This window comes from Embiotoca jacksoni, unplaced genomic scaffold, assembly GCF_022577435.1.
Source record: "Embiotoca jacksoni isolate LCO1_2020_lvr unplaced genomic scaffold, fEmbJac1.0.p SCAF_9, whole genome shotgun sequence".
NCBI lineage: Eukaryota > Metazoa > Chordata > Actinopteri > Embiotocidae > Embiotoca > Embiotoca jacksoni.
The window spans coordinates 20,022,620-20,040,585 of NW_027185447.1; the positions used below are offsets into that span (position 1 = coordinate 20,022,620).

The 17,966-nt window shown below is 40.1% G+C and overlaps 2 protein-coding genes and 1 long non-coding RNA gene across 3 annotated transcripts; 1 reads left to right on the top strand and 2 right to left on the bottom strand.

Annotated features, from left to right (window-relative positions):
- Positions 1 to 26: 26 nt before the first annotated feature.
- LOC138192643 (uncharacterized) lies at positions 27 to 13,029 on the bottom strand. Its single transcript, XR_011177828.1, has 3 exons — positions 12,929 to 13,029; positions 1,418 to 1,565; positions 27 to 1,248 (listed from the first exon to the last, which is right to left on the bottom strand). It is a non-coding gene; the product is annotated as an uncharacterized lncRNA (long non-coding RNA).
- LOC138192796 (uncharacterized) lies at positions 2,167 to 5,180 on the bottom strand. Its single transcript, XM_069140461.1, has 4 exons — positions 5,123 to 5,180; positions 3,300 to 3,668; positions 2,895 to 3,212; positions 2,167 to 2,198 (listed from the first exon to the last, which is right to left on the bottom strand). Exons 1-4 carry the CDS (start codon positions 5,178 to 5,180, stop codon positions 2,167 to 2,169), a joined length of 777 nt encoding a protein of 258 aa, XP_068996562.1.
- On the top strand, positions 6,136 to 17,909 carry ptpn22 (protein tyrosine phosphatase non-receptor type 22). The gene is made up of 26 exons (XM_069140165.1): positions 6,136 to 6,443; positions 7,821 to 7,929; positions 8,518 to 8,594; positions 8,722 to 8,817; positions 8,933 to 8,971; positions 9,092 to 9,163; positions 9,409 to 9,468; positions 9,670 to 9,812; positions 11,676 to 11,742; positions 11,851 to 11,928; positions 12,075 to 12,161; positions 12,616 to 13,177; positions 13,274 to 13,360; positions 14,254 to 14,328; positions 14,601 to 14,672; positions 14,772 to 14,899; positions 15,350 to 15,377; positions 15,532 to 15,630; positions 15,823 to 15,891; positions 15,974 to 16,107; positions 16,294 to 16,321; positions 16,738 to 16,800; positions 17,088 to 17,191; positions 17,283 to 17,313; positions 17,404 to 17,484; positions 17,570 to 17,909. Exons 1-26 carry the CDS (start codon positions 6,342 to 6,344, stop codon positions 17,629 to 17,631), a joined length of 2,553 nt encoding a protein of 850 aa, XP_068996266.1. The 5' UTR covers positions 6,136 to 6,341; the 3' UTR covers positions 17,632 to 17,909.
- Positions 17,910 to 17,966: the final 57 nt, after the last annotated feature.

The following is a 17,966-nucleotide window of genomic DNA, read 5'->3' on the forward strand; positions in this document are numbered from 1 at the left end:
ATGGGTAATTACCTCATTTATTTCAGATCTAAACATGTAATAAAGAAAAAAACAGGATTGTTTGGTTGGGTTTTTTGGGTTTTTTTGACACAAAATCTGATAAAGTCTGACAAACCCACAATTTCTACAATTAAGTACGAGTGATTTCTGAATGGCTCAGCTTCACTGCTGTTCTGGTACATCACAACTGAAAAGGAAAATATCTCCGCTTTCTAGCTTTTGACGGGTTTTATTTCAGTTCGTTTCTGGTGCTGCTGAACATATTCTTCTGCCAACTCCTGGGATCTTAATCAAACCAAATCAGACAACATATTTCCAGGCCATAAAAACAGTTTCCACATAGGCGAGTGTGATATTTGCATTTCTTCATATTCGGTGCTACCGATCCTTGTTTTACAGCACATAGGCATGAATCACTCCTCATAACATTGAGCAGACTCAAACCGTCCTGTTTGAACATGGAGATGAAAGCAGTTTTGTTTTTGGTCGGGATCTGTGGGTTTAGCTGTCCACTGTGAAAAGTCCAGGGCCTTAAACACACTTCCTGTTTTATATTGTTTTATGAGGCGTTTACACAGAAGTTGGGAATGGAAATAAACAATCAGACTTGCTGTATTTGAATGAATAAGTGATTTTTATCATGTGACACATTGTGACAAATTAGCGATTGTCACACAGCGTCACGTGGTTTCTATCTTACTCAGTATTTATGGCCCCAGCTGGTATTTTAAAAGGTTTTATTGTTGCTTCACTTCATCAAAGCTACCTCATGTCAGTATATTATAAATACAATAATACATTTGGCCGAGTATGTGGCGAAAAGAACGTTCCCCTCTTGTGATTATGCAAAGCCTTGTAAAGTAAGCAAGGATCTGGGATGACATTTGACATTTGACAATTGTAAACTGAAATCTTTAAAATACCAAGTGGCCATAAATACTTACATTCTGACTCAGTGTATTCACAAAGTGTTATCAAAGAACTTTGGTAAACCATAAAGTCATAAAAGCTGTGTCACTTAGACTGGTAACTTCAGGTTAATTTGCATTGTAAAATAGAAGTTACAAAGAAAAATGAGGACTTTGACTGGATTTAACCTTCTTCTTCTTCTTCATCTTCTTCTTCCTCGTTGCACGTTTTGTGTGTCTTGTTTTGATAAATCTAATAGCAATGCAGATAATTATCAGTAAGGATGCAAAACAACTCCAACGCAGCAACGAGTACCAGAGCGGCATGCCGGCCCACGTCCTAAAAAAACAAAAGATGAGATAAGTTTTCAGCCAACAAACACTTTTTGGAGCCATTTAAAGAGATCTAATGTAATTTTAGCCTTTGATGTCACTTCCCTCAGAATAAGTAAAAAAAAAAAAAATTATTATTATTATTTTTTTTTTTTTAAAAAGGCGGGTAGTCTCACCGGCAGAAAAGAAAATGAGGATAGATGTAATTGATTTGAAGAGTATTGTTTCTCGTGTCGTTTTCAGTGGTAGCTTGGCAGGTGGTTGGAGGCGGAGTTACGGCTGTGGTCATTCTCATTCTGTCAGCACAGTCATAATTGGGTTGGCCTGACGATTGGGGAAAAAAAAATAAATTAGACATTACAATGGTATTCTTTTATTAACTTATTACCTTGTGCAATAAGAATTTCACAACAGCCTAAAAACAAAGCAAACCCTCACAAAAACCCATGTTTATATTCAATTCTTACTTGTAGCACCTTTAAGGAGTTTTGTTAGAGTTTATCATTTTTATGTCTCAAATATAATACTGATAGCATGAGTTTTGTTTGTATGAATGAGACAATTCAAGTGAACCTGGTGCAGTTGTGTGTCTCAGGTTGGATCTGGGTAAAGGGTGCCTTTGTTAAATACGACCACAAGGAGTCGCCAAAGTCTAAACCTAGATACAAGGATTTTAATGTAGTGCATACACAGTATACTGCATACAAAAAACAAAAACTATAAAAGAAAATTCATAACAATTAGGTGTATTGGTCATCATTCATTTACAATCTGCACAAGGTTATAAGGTCTTTTTCTGCATCTAATACATGTGGTTGTGATTACAGTAAGGCTCTCTAACATGCCCTCATAAGAGCTTTTTTTTTTCCAAGAGAAGAAAGGGAGTAAAGGGTCACGCAAGTACAGTGATACATTATGTTTGTTCTTAGTAAGATTTTGACGGAAAAAGTGTCAGAACTGTGTTGGCACAGAGGAAACAGAGCAAAGGCCATATTCAAAAAATAAAAAACTGTCTCGGAAATTTGCAGTCACTGGAACATTTTTGAAGACTTGCAAAATGATATGAGTGTCGGTTCATTACAAAAAAACATCTCACGGTTTCCCTTCGTGTTTACTTTTGTCCATCGTATCGATCTTTCCACAGCCAAATGAGAAGCATAAAGCCCAGTTGTTTTTGTTCAGCCGTGACCTTTACACAAATGTTCTCTTGGAGCAACAACCACTCATAATGACACAAACCTTACCAAAGGTATAAGCACCTGCTATATCAATTAACCCTAAAGGACTTGGTCAGAGTGAGCTGTCACACAGGCATTAGGAAAAGCCACGACCCCTTCATCATCCTCTGTGGTAGCAGAAAGCAGAACTTTCATACATAATGGATAAAACAATAGCAATTATGAAACCGCGGGATTTCATCTTGTGAGGTGTAATAATGCCATAAAATAATATATATGCTTGTTGTATTAGTGCTTTATGATAATACATTTAAAATCACGGTAAATTTTGTCGTTAACGATTCTGTACTTTTTGTGATTCATTGTGTTATGAAGCATTTGGAAAGTATCAGTAAGATATTATAAACACAGGCCTCATAGAGGGATTTACCCATTCCTGCATTGATATTTAATATAACATCACATCTGTCCTTACCCTGAATATCAATAACATAGATACAGCTGCTGTCTGCGGGCATGAGAACCTGCACAGAGAGGATGTCACTCTCCTCACTGCTCATGTCATTACTGGCATTGCAGTAATACCGGCTGCCGCTTTCCACCGTGACACAGTTCAGCCACAGGTCTGAGGAGGACTTTAACAGGAAGTCCTTCTGGGGAGTGCGCTGATACCAGGCGTATTGAACGCCAGTGCCCTTTGCACCGCCACAGCGCATGGTCACTGGCTTCCCCCAACACGTTGGCCTTCCCCCCAGAGAGCTCAAGGGCCAAACTCTGGGTTTTGATACTGGAACTGGCACAAAGAAGCACGTAACATGCGAATTCAGAACGGAATAAATGTCCAAATGCAGCTCATGTATGTTAATGATATTGGGATTACAAATTTTTCCAAGATAATCAACAAAAGTTTTATTCCTACCTTTAGTCACAACCACATTAACTGAAAACATGATGTCAGCATATATTTTGTCAATCCCGACCCAGTACAGTCCAGTGTCATCTAATTGGAGATTTGTGACTTCCACGAACAGCCCTCGCCTTCTTGCATCTACAACACGAGACCTGTGTGTGTATTTAGTGTTGGCAACACCTTCCGAATCCACCAAGATCTCGCAGGTGGTTCTGTCCCCTCGGCACCAGTACTTTTTACTGAACAAGAACCATTTTGTGTCATAGTTGCAGACAAGAATGAATTCACCTCCAATGTGTGACTTGACCTTTTTTTTATCACACTGCAGTTGAAGACTTGCTGAAAGACAAGTGAAACATAGGCACGGCAATCAGAAGAATTTGTTTATATTTCAGGTTAGCCATCCGCATATTTAACTTTTAATTAATTTGAACTGATTTAATTTCATAGTTTACCCCCAAACAACAATAGGCATCGTGCATAAATGTAAATAAAAATGTAAAGAGCATTTGAGTCAGGGGTACAACCCACATGCAGATGTTAGGCTTAAGTTTTTGTGACATATTTAATGTGAATAAGGACATTGACATCTGCAAATACTTCCTCTGCATGTAAACATTTTTTACATATAGAACAAATATTTCCATGTTACGCATATCAAAATGTTAAAATGTTTGCTAATACACTTTCACTGTTAAATTACATTTTTCATATACATAGAATGATTTCAGGAAAAAAAAATTTAAAAAATTGCAAAAGTATTTTTATGTTCAAATGTGGGACACTGACTGAGGACTGTTGCATATGTAAACATAAGATTTAAGTTCAGCTGTATTTATTTTCCAGTCATAAATGATTTTAATTAGTCATGTAGTTACCAAGTGACCATTCAACTTTATGTAACCGAAATAGATTTTTGCAATAAACTGCCTCCTTAAATAGACATAATATTTGAAATGTCCAAAACAAATACAAATTTGTTAAATATTCATAATAAACACAAAGATGGTTATGATTATTAACAGAAGTTGTAATTCAAAGCTCACTCACCATGAAGAAGAAAAAGAAGCAGACACAGTGACTTCATCTTGATGCAAAGTGAAATTGACACAATTGTTCAACACAGGAAGCTGTGGAGATGGACTGTGGTGATCGTTGCTTCCTGCAGGTAGACTGTTAGTTCAACAACTCTCCTGTATGTTGCTGCGGCCGTTACACAGACATGACATAATGTACAAATAAGCCACACGTATGACAGGTTGATTAATTATGAAAGCCAGTTGAAATATATAGATTCTTTGTTTTGGGAAACTGCGTCTAACACATGGCAACACACTGTAGTTGGATTTCTTCTGCGATTGCTCTGAGACCAGTGTAGGAAATTGGACAAATATGTTGACTGTCTTAAAAACTTGAGGATTTTACAAAAATGTTGGCCACACTTTATAAACAGTATCTTAATTGGTGCATGAAATTGCCGTTTTTAATGTGAAATGATTCCCTGATTAAAATGCACAGACTAATCACCAACTCGTGCCCGGAGGAGTAAATAAAAAGCATTACTTAATGCAATCATTACTTCTGCATGTTCTGCACTCTTATTTAGCCCTTAGCTTTAAATTCAAAAGTTACCATATAAATGAAAAGCTTCATCGCTTTTAGGTGCAGGACTTGTAGTGTGAACAAAAGAGCTGTTTGTTTGAGCGTGTTTGAGCGTGTGTTCGAGACGGAAATCAAAATGGAAGGGTGGGCGTGGGGGGGGGAGGGAGCGTGGGTGGGTTCCTGTCATTCACAGTTTTTAGGGGCATTTTTGCCTTTTGCTTCATTTTCTGTCCTGTCTGAGACCGTCATTTCGGTCACTAGGACTGTCTGATTGTCTTAATAAAGACATATGACTTAATATTATCCACTGATGGCTCCTTCAAACCACTGAACAAATTGTCAGAAGGGCTCCTTGTTAGTTCACCACAAAGCCACTAGATGTCGCCACGCTACTGATGCTGTCCATAACACTTGTTGAACGTTGAATCGCATATCTTCAATGTGTCACATCTGACCAAACACGTTATTTTAATTGCAATTGAAGCAGAAAAAGCTATTCCCGCACACATGAGCAGCATCTCAGTGTCTTCAGTGAGTAATGTAGAGGTTTCATTAATTTCATACATATGCTTTTTGCTATATATAATAAAGGGAAGTCTTGCGTGGCTGACACAGTCCCCATGGTTCCATTAAAACAGAGCTCCTCCCACTGCTTTTAAAGCCTTGGTGAAATTAAAACCCAGACAGCTTGAACAAATCCCAGTATGTTGATTCAATTTGAGTTTTACATAAAAATCACTATGTTTCGTATACTGTTTCATCCGATGGGGGGAAAAAATGGCTCTCGTGGACATAAAAGAGGTGAATTAAGAGCCGAGTAGATGACTGCTAACTGAGGCTGTGTTTCAGGCTTTTCAGGATCGTCAGACAGCCTCTCTCTTCACCACTCCTTCTCCCTCTGCCTCCATCACTGCACTTATCCCTCCTCCACTCCTCTTGTGTGTCCTGAATGTTGTCCAACAAGCTAGACTGCCTCCGCTGCACTCTGACACTGGGTAGGATCAGCTGTTTGTGACTGTTTATATGCATAAATGTGGGGCCCACTCTTTCTGTGGGTGTTTCCCTCCCGTTCCTTCTGCAAACTCTTTTATGCGATCAAACACCCGGGTGACTTTAGGACCCAGAGAGAGACACCCAGGGGGCGCGGCAATTTTTTTTTTTTTTAATCTGACCACAAAACCTGTTAGCTTACCCTTGCTTCCTTCTAAGACAGTTCATACGTTCTCTCACCATAGTTCCTCAATGCAAGAGTTGCAATAGAGAAGTGCTCTCTGCAGCAGCGAGCGACAGAAGTGCCACAGCCCTGAACTCAAGCCTTTGGGTACCTTACTCCATGACCTGTGGACCGGGACCTTTGTGTCCTGACATGCCTGTGAAAGGTGTCCTATCGCAGGCAGTGTACAGCCAGCCATGGAGCAGCAGGCCTGGATACTGAGGAGCTTCCTGGCTCAGCTGGAGAGGCAGGAGGCTGCGGACGAGGAGGCATCGAATGGCATTGCAGGGGAGTTCACAGTGAGTCAAGTGTAATGATCGTCTTGTTGAAGAGCTGCTTTGAGTAGTATAAAGTCTCCGCGTAGAAATCTTACTGTATTTGTTCCTAGGGATTTTCACTATCATGCGATCAGTAATGTAAAAGTTGTTACACTGGACGGATTTGACGGTAAAAATAATGAAAATGAAAGTCCGTTGTCAGCCAGACATCGACATTTTCACAGAAGACACAATGTTCAGGGAAGTAACATGCGACTCCTGTATTAATTGTTCTAATGGCATTTCTATGCTTCCTCTTTGCACTGATGCTTTTCACAGGGGACACATCAATCAGTAAATGCTATGTAACCATTAACTAAACAAGGACGAGACAAGCACATGTATACATACACACACACACACACACACACACACACACACACACACAAATACACAAAAGTCTCTCTAAATAGTGTTGAGACTTAGGATGACATCATCTTTGGGTTGCTGCCATGGTGATGAGTGACATGCCAGAGGATAAGGACAGCACCGTGTGCTGTGCATGCAGCCCCTCTGCTGTCACACTGCTACCACCAAAACCAGTCCAGAGGAAGGGGTCTATTGCATCACTTCCTTCGAGGACAAAAAGCACTCTGTAGTTTTAGAAGCGCAGATGGTCTGCAGGGCCTTTAACGGACTCTTTGGAACTGCGAGAACTGGCCTCTGAACAAAAAGACCAGTGTCTTAACAAGTTCTGTAAGCAGGGACGTGCCATGAGTTTACCATGAGTGTCAGACCTTCCGCCCAGAAACTTCAGGATGGAAATCCTCTGTCTGTGAGCCATGGTGTCAGTTCAAACTAACATGAGTCATTAACTCTTCATCTGGGGTTGAATCATGCAAAAATTGACCGTGTGTGACTATTGCGTAATCGGTCACATGCCATTTTCTTGCCATTTGCCCATTTTTTCTTTTTAATTTTTTTTTCCTGACCTTTCTTTGAGACTGACTAACTACAAAAACACAGAACTATCATGGATCTGTCAGAGAAAACAGGTTGGGATACTGACGGTTTATGACTTTTGTCAGTGAGAATACAAAAATCATAACGGCATGAATTAAAACAGAAACCAAACAATGGGAGAAAACAAGTCACTGACGACAGAGGTACATATGAAAAACTTCCAATATTACACAATGTAATAAAGCATCGCTACTAAATAAGAACTCAAGATGCATAATTCGGGAAAGACACCGGCACATTGTAAAAGTAGCTGCGTTCATCAGCAGAGGAGAACCAGTGTGAAAAACATGTGATATACAGCGACGAAAAAAAAAGGCCCCTGACATTCACTATGACAAAAAACCGCTGCGGACAAATGCTATGCGGTGAGTCTAAATATATTTCGTTGTCTTTCAGAGGCTGAAATGTCTGTCAATAAGGTACCGCACTGACAAGATCTACCCCACCAAGAGAGCCGAAAAGCAGGAAAACATCAAGAAGAACCGATACAAGGACATTGTCCCCTGTAAGCTGAGAACGATGCAGATTTGTAAAAAAAAATTGTTTTTTAGTTATAGCACATTAAACAATGCCAGATACCACTGAGAAACTATGAGTTGTTTTAGTTGCATCCCCCCCTCCTCCCTCCCTCGAAGCATTAATAGTGAAAGTAAACATAAATGGATCATGTGATTACAGTAATATGGGTCGCATGATGTTAATGTATTAACACTGTGGAGAAAATAATGTCCACAAATGATTTCTTTTTTTCTTTTGTGTACGATAACCTACAATGTCGTACTGATGACCTACAAAATGTGATAACTGACTTATTATATTGAAAGATTGTATTTGTTTGATCTGACTAATTTGAGCAACACATTTCTTTTGCAATAAAGCTAAAGCTTCTTATGTTCAACGTCACTGGACGATGTGGAATAATATCTGTTGTATGAAGAAAAATGTAAAAAAAAAAAAAAAATACTATCATCTTATTGCATTTTCATCCCTCTTTTATTCCGACTCTTCATTTTGCCACACGGTAGTGAAATATCGCAGAGCAATCGACGACCTCCGAGCTGCACGCTGTAACTACGTATCCCTCTCCTTTCAGTTGACCACAGCAGAGTGAAGCTGACTCTCACCACATCCAAAAATGACACGGACTACATCAACGCCAGTTTCATCAAGGTAAACTGACGGCGTCCTCGTAAGACGAACACCTTTAAAAATCGCGCAATTTGCATGAGCAGCATTTTTTTTTTTTTTTTTTAATTTTTTAACTGCCTGTGGACAGTAAGCTGTGCTTTGTGTACAGGGGGAGTCGGGTTCAAGGGCGTACATCGCTACTCAAGGTCCTCTGCCTCACACGGTGGTGGACTTCTTCAGGATGCTTTGGGAGTACGACGTAAAGGTACGGCCCGCCCTGTCGTCAGCGGACACAACAAAGTGTTTTTCTTAATAGTCCTGCTGTTGCTTTTAATTTGGCTTCATAAACCGACATCTCGTTTTGTCCTGTTTGACTCTAGGTTGTTGTGATGGCCTGTCGAGAATTCGAGATGGGAAAGGTAATGCTGCTCAAAATATACAGGCGGTCACGGCGTTGGTTTGATGTGTAGATTGGAGGGCAATTTCGTTGTCTTTGTGTGACGTTTAAAATGTGAAAAACCCCCTTCTGTTTTTCTTAGAAAAAGTGTGAGCTGTACTGGCCAAAAAATCAAGAAGAGCCATTTGTTTGTGAACCTTTTAGAGTTTACTGTGTGAGTGTTGTTTTTTTATTCTCAGACACACTTCCTACTTTGACAGGTTTGGAGAACTGCTTTTAAACCATACTGTTTGCTTACATTTTAACTTCACCTTATCTATACAAAAGATCTGTGTCATACAACACCGGGTTATACCATCACCAATACAATGAAAACAAACAAAAAAATAATAATTTTAAGCAGCAACAATAATACACAGCTTAAAGATTAATGTGTTTTATTTTTGTTTGTTTTTACAGGATTCTGAAGAAAATAAAGGAGACTATCTGACAAGGACGTTAAGGTTGACTTATCACGACGTAAGTAGTGTTTACATCCTCATTTTGAGAATAACTGTCAGGGAAAATCTACTGAGACAAGCAAGAGATTATCAGCTGATGTTTTGTTGACCGCTACAAAACCCAAAGGCAGTTGTTGATATCTTAAAAACACTTGTTTATAAATGTTCTCTGAAAAAATGCTTGCCTTGTAACCGTCTGAAATTCTTTGATTTCTTCCAGCGTAGCCGAATTTTGAAACAGCTGCACTATGTCAACTGGCCAGATCACGGTGTGCCAGACTCCATCCCTCCCATTCTGGATATGTTGCTTGAGATGCGCTCCTATCAGGACCATGATGACACCCCTATCTGCATCCACTGCAGGTCAGGCATTCAGATCCAACTGGGTTTTGTAAGGTACCATGCGGGGTTCTTACAAATGTTATGTTTACACTGTTTCTCACCATAATGCATAATTTATATGCTTGAGTTTTAACAAGTGTGTTGAGTGCATTTTCATCCTCAAAATAAGTTTTTGAACAAATAAAATAGCACTGCTGGTGGTCAGAAACTCTGTTTCACAGTTGTCTAACTGGGAGGCAATTTTCTGTCAGTGTTCGTAAACATATTTCCACTACGTATTTTATCCCGTATGGGGTTCCGCAGGGCTCCATACTTGGCCCATTCTTACTGTCACTGTACAGGTTCCCACTTGGCCCAAATTAAAGACGCACAAAATGGTGGAGACTTTTTTTTTTTATAGCTATGCAGACGACTGAGAATTGTTTATCTGTAGCTCCTGACAACAGAAACAGTCCTACACTGGGCAACAGTGCATATTACAAGCCGGATGACAGATAACTATTTGAAGACAAATTGAGACAATAGTTACTGAGGCAGAAACAAAGACAGATTTTTAAACAGAGCAATTCTTACAAAACAGGTTCAGTTAGGGCAAAAAGCTTGATTTGGTCACTAAGACAATATTATTAAGACAATATTATTACAAAATATAACAAAAGTCAGACTATATCCTCCACTTTCATATGAAAAATCAGAATCATGCATTGGAGTTCATTAATCTTTAATTCTTTAGACATTTCAATGAAATTGTATATAAAGGGTGTAAAACATAAACTGTATCTATATTTTGTTTATAAAATGTCTATTTTGTTCCTATGTGTGAAGACCTAAAAGCAATCAGAGATCACAGAAAAATCACACTTTTGGTTTTGATTTTCGAGTAACTAAGGGAGTCCGTTGCTTGTGGGCAGATTGTACATGTACCCCCCCATTAGGCCTTAGAGGTTTGGAAGCTCCTCTGTTTCCACAAGACAGGAAATGTGCGTAGGCAGACAGCCAACAAGGCTTTAAAGTGTATGTGTGGGCATTTCCTCTAAGCACTTGCTCTGTGGCCGATTTAAGATCTGCATTTACTTCTTGTATATAACACACGCACATACACACAGTTTGCTGTCTAGACTGATGCAAGTCACGATTCTCACAAAAAGTGTATATATATATATATATATATATATCTTTCTGTGCATGAGCGCAGAATAGCACAATTTAAATAATAATAAAAGCAATGATAGGGTATGAGGGACGGCACCCACAGGAGGTTTGCTGGAGTGTAAGACGAGCTCAGTCAGGAGACTGTTGAAGCACCATCTAAACAATATTGATTTTTAACTGGGAATCACACAACACTTTGTTTAGTAAAATAAAAAAAACAATTGCTTTTGCAAACAGGGACAATGCACAGACTTAGCTGTTCAGATATTGTTGAGGAATTGTATGTTTTTGGAAAGTATGGTGAAGTAAAAAAAATTATTAAAAAAATACAAATAAAAATAAAAAAAAAAATCCCCTCGGGGATTAATAAAGTAACTACCTAACCTAACCTAAATATTTTTTATTTTGGTTTGGTATCTGTTACCTGAAAATGTATTTTATAGTTTCGAGATGACTAACTATACTGTACACATTAAGTAACTATAAAAATGCAGTATGACTACATACCACACCATGACATGCCTACAACTTCTTGAGGGGTAATATGTCAGATGGCTTGTTGAGTTAGTGGCCGATCAAACCTACATACCAGAGAGTCACCCCGCTTCTGATTTTTCCTAATATTTTGAGCCTTTTTAAGGCGGGTAAATTGTACGAGTAATTGTATTGAAGTGTCCGTGCTGAAGATAAGCTGAATGGTTGGAATGTAAATTTTTGCTGCTGTGATTGCAGTGCTGGTTGTGGAAGAACAGGAGCCCTGTGTGTCATTGATTACACTTGGAACCGCCTTAAGAAACATGTGAGATATTCCGCCCGATCGCTTCACGCACATTATTTTTCTTACGACGCATTTCTTTTTCAGTAAAATATCCGAGCTGCATTGTACTTTCTCTGTGCTTGTTCGTAGATGATCACTCCAGATTTCAGTATCTACGATTTAGTTCAAAACATGAGAACGCAGAGGCCTTCTGTGGTTCAAACCAAGGTACATGCATTTCGTTGTTTCTAAACAAAGCGATTGTTCATGTAATTTTCTCCTTCTGTCAAAGACGTTTTTGATGACTACCGTTTTTTTGTGCGCCATGTCCCGGGGCCGTGTCACCTAACAGGTTTTTTGTTGCTTAACTGCAGGAACAATATCAGCTGGTGTACAGAACCATCAAGTTACTGTTTCAGACATATTTGCAGTCCGCTGATGCACAGACCTGCCAAAATGAGGTGAGCAGCGAGGAACACGCCTTTGTGAATGAGCCAGACGAGACAGAAACAGTCAAACACGCACTAGTGCTTCATCGACACCGACGGAAAAATATAACCATCACGCTCTGCAGAGCACAGACAGCAGCTGTGGCTGACTTTCTTGTGGTTTCAGTAAAATTATTATAGAATGCGTTCGCGTGATCAGAGTGGAAAATTATCAACAGCAGACGAGGTGATTCAAAAGCAAACTATGAAGCCAGTGACGGTAACACTGCTGCTGTGCTTGAAGCCAAACACTTATCAACAAAGTAGGGATTTGTTCAACATTAAATGTACTTTGTGTATAATACTGAATGACACTGAACATGAATCAAATCAGCCAAAATGTATATTTCTCCAGCATTATGCATGTGGAAATTGCCTTCATTGAGCAAATCCCATACTCACATACACTCCTCTTTACACTGGCCAGGTGACAACGGTGCCGTCTGCCACCACTGAAAGTGTGGAGTTTGATTTGCTGCCCCAGTACGTGCTTGATGAGGAGATGGATGTTTTCCCACAGTGCCACACTTCTTTGCCTTCCGCTTCAAAAAATCTCATCGACTTCAGCACCGAGGACATGCAGATGGACCAGCCACAATGGCGCCCAGCCCGGACCCCTCCTGTGGCTCGGGCCACCGCTCAGGACCTGAATGAGGGGCCCAGGGCCTCGCCTAAACTGATGCACACAACCCAAACAGCCCCTTCGGATGCGGAGAGGATAAAAGAGAGTGATGACATACCATCACTGAACCCTCCTCTTCTTCTTCCTCCTCCTCCTCCTCCTCCTCCTCCACCGCCAGCTGTGGCAGCCACCATCCGTCAGATGGTGGAGGACCCCTACTTTGACACTCCTTCGAGCACCCCTTCATCAAGGGAGTCAGCCATGGACCCCTGCGAAGCCACCGAAGAGTGGACGCTCAGCCCAATCTTCAACGCACCCACATTTTTTCTGAATGACGAAACTCTGGAGTTTAACTCTCCTGCCACAGGTAAAAAAAAAAAAAAAAAAAGGTCATATCTGTGCTCTCAAGATAAACAACACAGATAGCAGAAGCAGCTGAATTAAATTCTTGTGTATTTTGTAGGTGCTGCTAAAGTTCATGCTGATGAGGAAGCGCCTCCTCCACTACCTACACGAACCCCAGAGTCCTATGTGCTTGTTGAGGATGCAGGTTAGTGACCTTACTGAAATCCACAACAGGACCCATCGGCCTCTGCTTATTACAGACTGGAACTGAGAACAAAAACTAGGCCAAGGCAATTTTCGTTTGGACCAGCCCCCCCCTATATTTCTCAAACAAACACACCGCAAATATCAGGCTAATTATAAGACATAATTTAAGAAAGTTGGCTGTTTCAGATCTTCCGGTCCAGCTCGGTTAACACCGTCAGTACGTGCAGTCTCACCTGCGGGTTTTTTTTTTGTTTTTTTTTGTCGTGTCGCTGGTCCTGGCCGGCAGCAGCCTCCTCTTCTGGCCGGCAGCAGCCTCCTCTTCTTGCCGCTGCTCTCCACTGGCATCCGCCGGCGTCCAGACTCTTTCCTCCGGCTCTCCATTTGGTGGACTGTTACTGTTATCCGTTAACTTTATTTTTTTTTGGTCCCTGTATCGTTTAGTATTTTCGATTAGTCGTCCTGATAATTGGACGGAACCATTTAAAGTGGTGTGTGTGTGGAGGGGGGGGAGTGACGATGCCTGCACGTCCTGTCACTGTCTTACTGTAAACGTACGTCGCTTTGTTGGGACCTCGTCACCCCCATTCAGATGGGCTGTTTCAATATGTAGTTGGGCCGCAACCAGCAGGTGTATTTTTTTCCCACACAACTTTTTCCCCCACAGCTGGTGGTCTCACCCCACCTGGCATTTACCATATTTTCTAAAGTTCCAGTCCAGGCCATCTTCCATATTATAGCCAATTTATTGCACAAATGTCTTATTATTATTAATAATAATTATTTTCTGATTGTTCTGAATACCTCAAAGAAAGTACATATATCTTTCTAGTTACATTGATCTTCCTATAATATATCTTTGAACTCACAACATGTTATGATTTTACCATTCAGAGCTCTCGGATCCATGTGAAAGGTTATTAGTTATTCCACCCAATGCTGCTGCTGAGGCTGTCAGGGAACTGAGAGGTAAGACAATTGAAGTGGACTTGAAACCGTTAAATATGCTTAATGGTGCTTTTTATTTTCTTTTTTTATTAGTGCCACATGTATGTATAACAAATTCCAGTTTTTTTTCTCCCCCAAATGCATTAAATGTCTGCTATTATTTCGTCAATGGTGGAGTCATTCTACAAATAGCAAATATCTCTTTAATCTTTTACATGAAAGATATGTTGAAATGCTGCCAACACAAAGTATAAGCTCAATAGTAAACTACGACATATATTTCATATTCCAAGGGAGTACCCCCTCACCTGTCCCCCCACTTCCGGAGAGAACCCCAGAATCATTTGAGTGGGCTCTTGATCAAGGTAATTAAATATTTGAAACCTAAACAATTGAGCAATAAAGAAACTACAAATTGGAAATGATTTGATTCTTATATGAAATTAATTCCTGTTGTCTTTCAGCTCCTGTGGAGCAGAAGCTAGAGGTCAAGCCGGCAGTGAACCTGAACATGATAGGAAAGTCTTCAGAATGGTCCGGTCACTTAAAACCTACGTGTGAAAATGAAACGAAAACCTTTGTGAGAAGTAAGGTGAGAATGAATTATCTTCACTGGCAGATGTGCGACTTCCTGTTGGTGATTTGCATGTTCATGAGCTCATTTATATACACGGTGCAAATTCACATACTTTGTGCAAAGTCATCAGCTGGGCCTGTATTCATCCGATTTCTTGAAATTACACTTAAAATAGCTCTGAAGTACCAACTTGACCACATCTGGTCTTGTGTGTGGACAATTTTATCTGGCTAGTTTTTATTTTTACAAAGTAGAAATGGAAGAGAAGAATTTGTACTTTTACCTTTCACTTAAATAAAATGAAAGGATTTTTTTTTTTTTACGAACGTTCAAGCCCATGTAATTATAAAATGATACCTCAAATGTTAGATTTAACCTCGGCGAGGATAACCCGACATTTATATACGTACTGTTTTCTGATATGATAGTAGTTACATAACAGCAACATATTTTTATTTCTTGTAGAGTCTAAAAGCAAAAATGACCTTCACAGGTAAGATATAAAAAATATTTAAAACTGGCAAATAGCAATTTATAATTCTGTCTTCAAATTTATGTTTCTACATTTCGGTTACTATGACATTTTGTGCGTGTTTGATCATTTCAATAGTAGAGCTATCTTTTTTTTTTTCTTGTGATATCTCTAGCACCAGTAACACGTCTCGATCTTGCATCAAAAACGACTTCAAACTTCCAGCTTTACAGTCCACCTCTGGACCCACCGACTCCTCCGCCGCCTTCTCAAAGTGAGCTCACCGGGCTGAATCATGAAATAGGATCGAGCTTTGATGTTTGCTTTGAGGGGTTTTAAAAGGGAATCCGCGAGCATTTTCTGTCTTCTTTCAAAATAATGTCCACAAATGTATAAAATCATACAAGCACAAAACCAGATAGGTTTACTAATGCAAAATTGCTGTTGATTACTTTCAATTGTGCAGCTCAGGACAGTCTGACACCTCCTCTTCCAGACAGAACCCCAGAATCCTTCATCCTCACCACAGAAGAAAGTGAGTAGATCAACAACTCTTTATTTTGTACTGCAGCACTTGATGTCTAAAGTACCATTTTGTTTGAATCTGCTCTTTTCAGTTCAGGAGAAATCCCCCCTTTGCCCACAAACAGTAAAAACAACACTGCCCCCACCGAAGGTAGGCATGTCGTCTGAGTGGGACGGCACCTCTCAGCCCAACAGCTTCCTTGATGTTGTCATGAGCCGGAGCAAGGTAATGGCACCCCAACAGGTCGAGCATGTTGTCACGAAAACAGACAGCACGCAAAAGAGACACACTCACAGACTCGCCCTTCATCTAAACCCCTCAGTGCTGCTTCAGTGATTAACATGACAAGCCATACATTTTCATTTCTTAGGATGTTAAACAGTTTTGCTTTCCAATGTTTTGCCTCCACAGAGTGTTCGAGCTAAAAGTTCAAGACAAGGTACGTTGTTTCACTCTTCCGACTTCTGCTTTTAAGTTTTTTTCACCTTGCAGTGAAAGGACACATTTAAGCAATTTGAGTGGGCTCTTATATGAGTTTTCAATAGTTTCTGGACGACTGTGGGGGTCTGAGGCATCGAGGCTTTTGTTACACAGACTTGTTAGCAGGATCAGTTCAGTGCACGTCTTAAATGGGATTTATTGACAAAAAATATACACTATCACCAGACATGTCCTGTAATGTCAGAAATCAAATTCATCTATTGACCATAATCCACCAATTTATCACATTATTTTTTTCCCAAAAGCAAGCTATAAAAGCTTGCTTGGTAAAATGCAAGAGTTGTGATGTTAATGAATAATCTAAATGACCTTGTCTGTACTGAGAGGTAGTTTATCATTGTGTTTCTACTGCAGAGCCCCTCACTGCAGTTCAGCAGCTCACTCCACTTCCTGTGGTCGTAGCTGGAGGAGGAAGTGGTGAGTTGGTTTAGACATTAAAGTCCCTAAACACGCACAGAAGCCTCTCTCACATACTGGTAGAAAAGTACACATCTACTTCTTCTGATCAAAATAACCGCCTTACATGAATTACAGTATGTCAAGACACATGCATCGCACATCTAAGGCGTCCTAATGTGGCTTCATAATATACGTAATTATTGTTGCTTACAAACCCTCGAAGTGACAAGCACGTTGCATTAGAAACGGGTCATCACCAAGGCATTAAAAATGACCGCAAATCCTTTCATTTCCGTGTTAATCAGCACAAGTGGAAGAGCTTGATGTGAACCGCCGGACCTCCTTCAACACTGAGAGATCAGGAAACCAATCAGACAAAAGCAACGAGAAGGGCATATCTCGAACGAGGGTAAAACAGCCGCTACGCACATCTGGTTCAAAGTTACATAAAATAAGTAAAGCTGGTTAAATTTTGTTTTTTTGTGTCATTTTTTTTCCAGAGTCTGAAATTTTTTAAAAACAAACAAAAGCGTAAGTAATGCTTATTTTGATTTTTGTTAATGAATGCGCTCATGTCTGGAGAAAAAGTCTGACTGACGTGCCTAACAACCGTATCCTCAGCTAAAACTTCAACTCCACCTTCCACTCAACCTGGAGCAGCACCTCAGTCAAACGGTGCCATATCTTCAGTGTTCAAATTTGGTAGGCCCACATATTAATAATACACTGTATGATACAGTGATATGTACCATATTTATGACACCATTTTTTACCTTCCATTCCACAGGATTTGGGATCCGTTTCGGGAAGCCAAAAGGACCCAGGACTTATCCAGAGAGCTGGTTCTGAGGCAGTCAACCGTCTCTAAACATCACAATTCTTCTCACGATGCTGAAGGACTTGGACAGATGTGGGCTTATCACCAGTTTCCCAGCAGAAAATCATACAAAGTAAACCTGAAGCAGCATCAGCTCAGTAGCTCCCCCAACAGAGAAAAACCAGGAAGTGCCTTTTAACCTGCTCTGATGCTTTTTGATTTTAATTATTAAACGGAGCCTCGTGAAACAAGATGGACAGCCGCTCCGACCAGTGACTTGAATGATTAGGAGTGTCAGATTTTAGAATAGTTATTCCAGAAGTGAGAAGTTTAACACTTCTTCTTTTAATGCTCAAAGCAGTGCTGT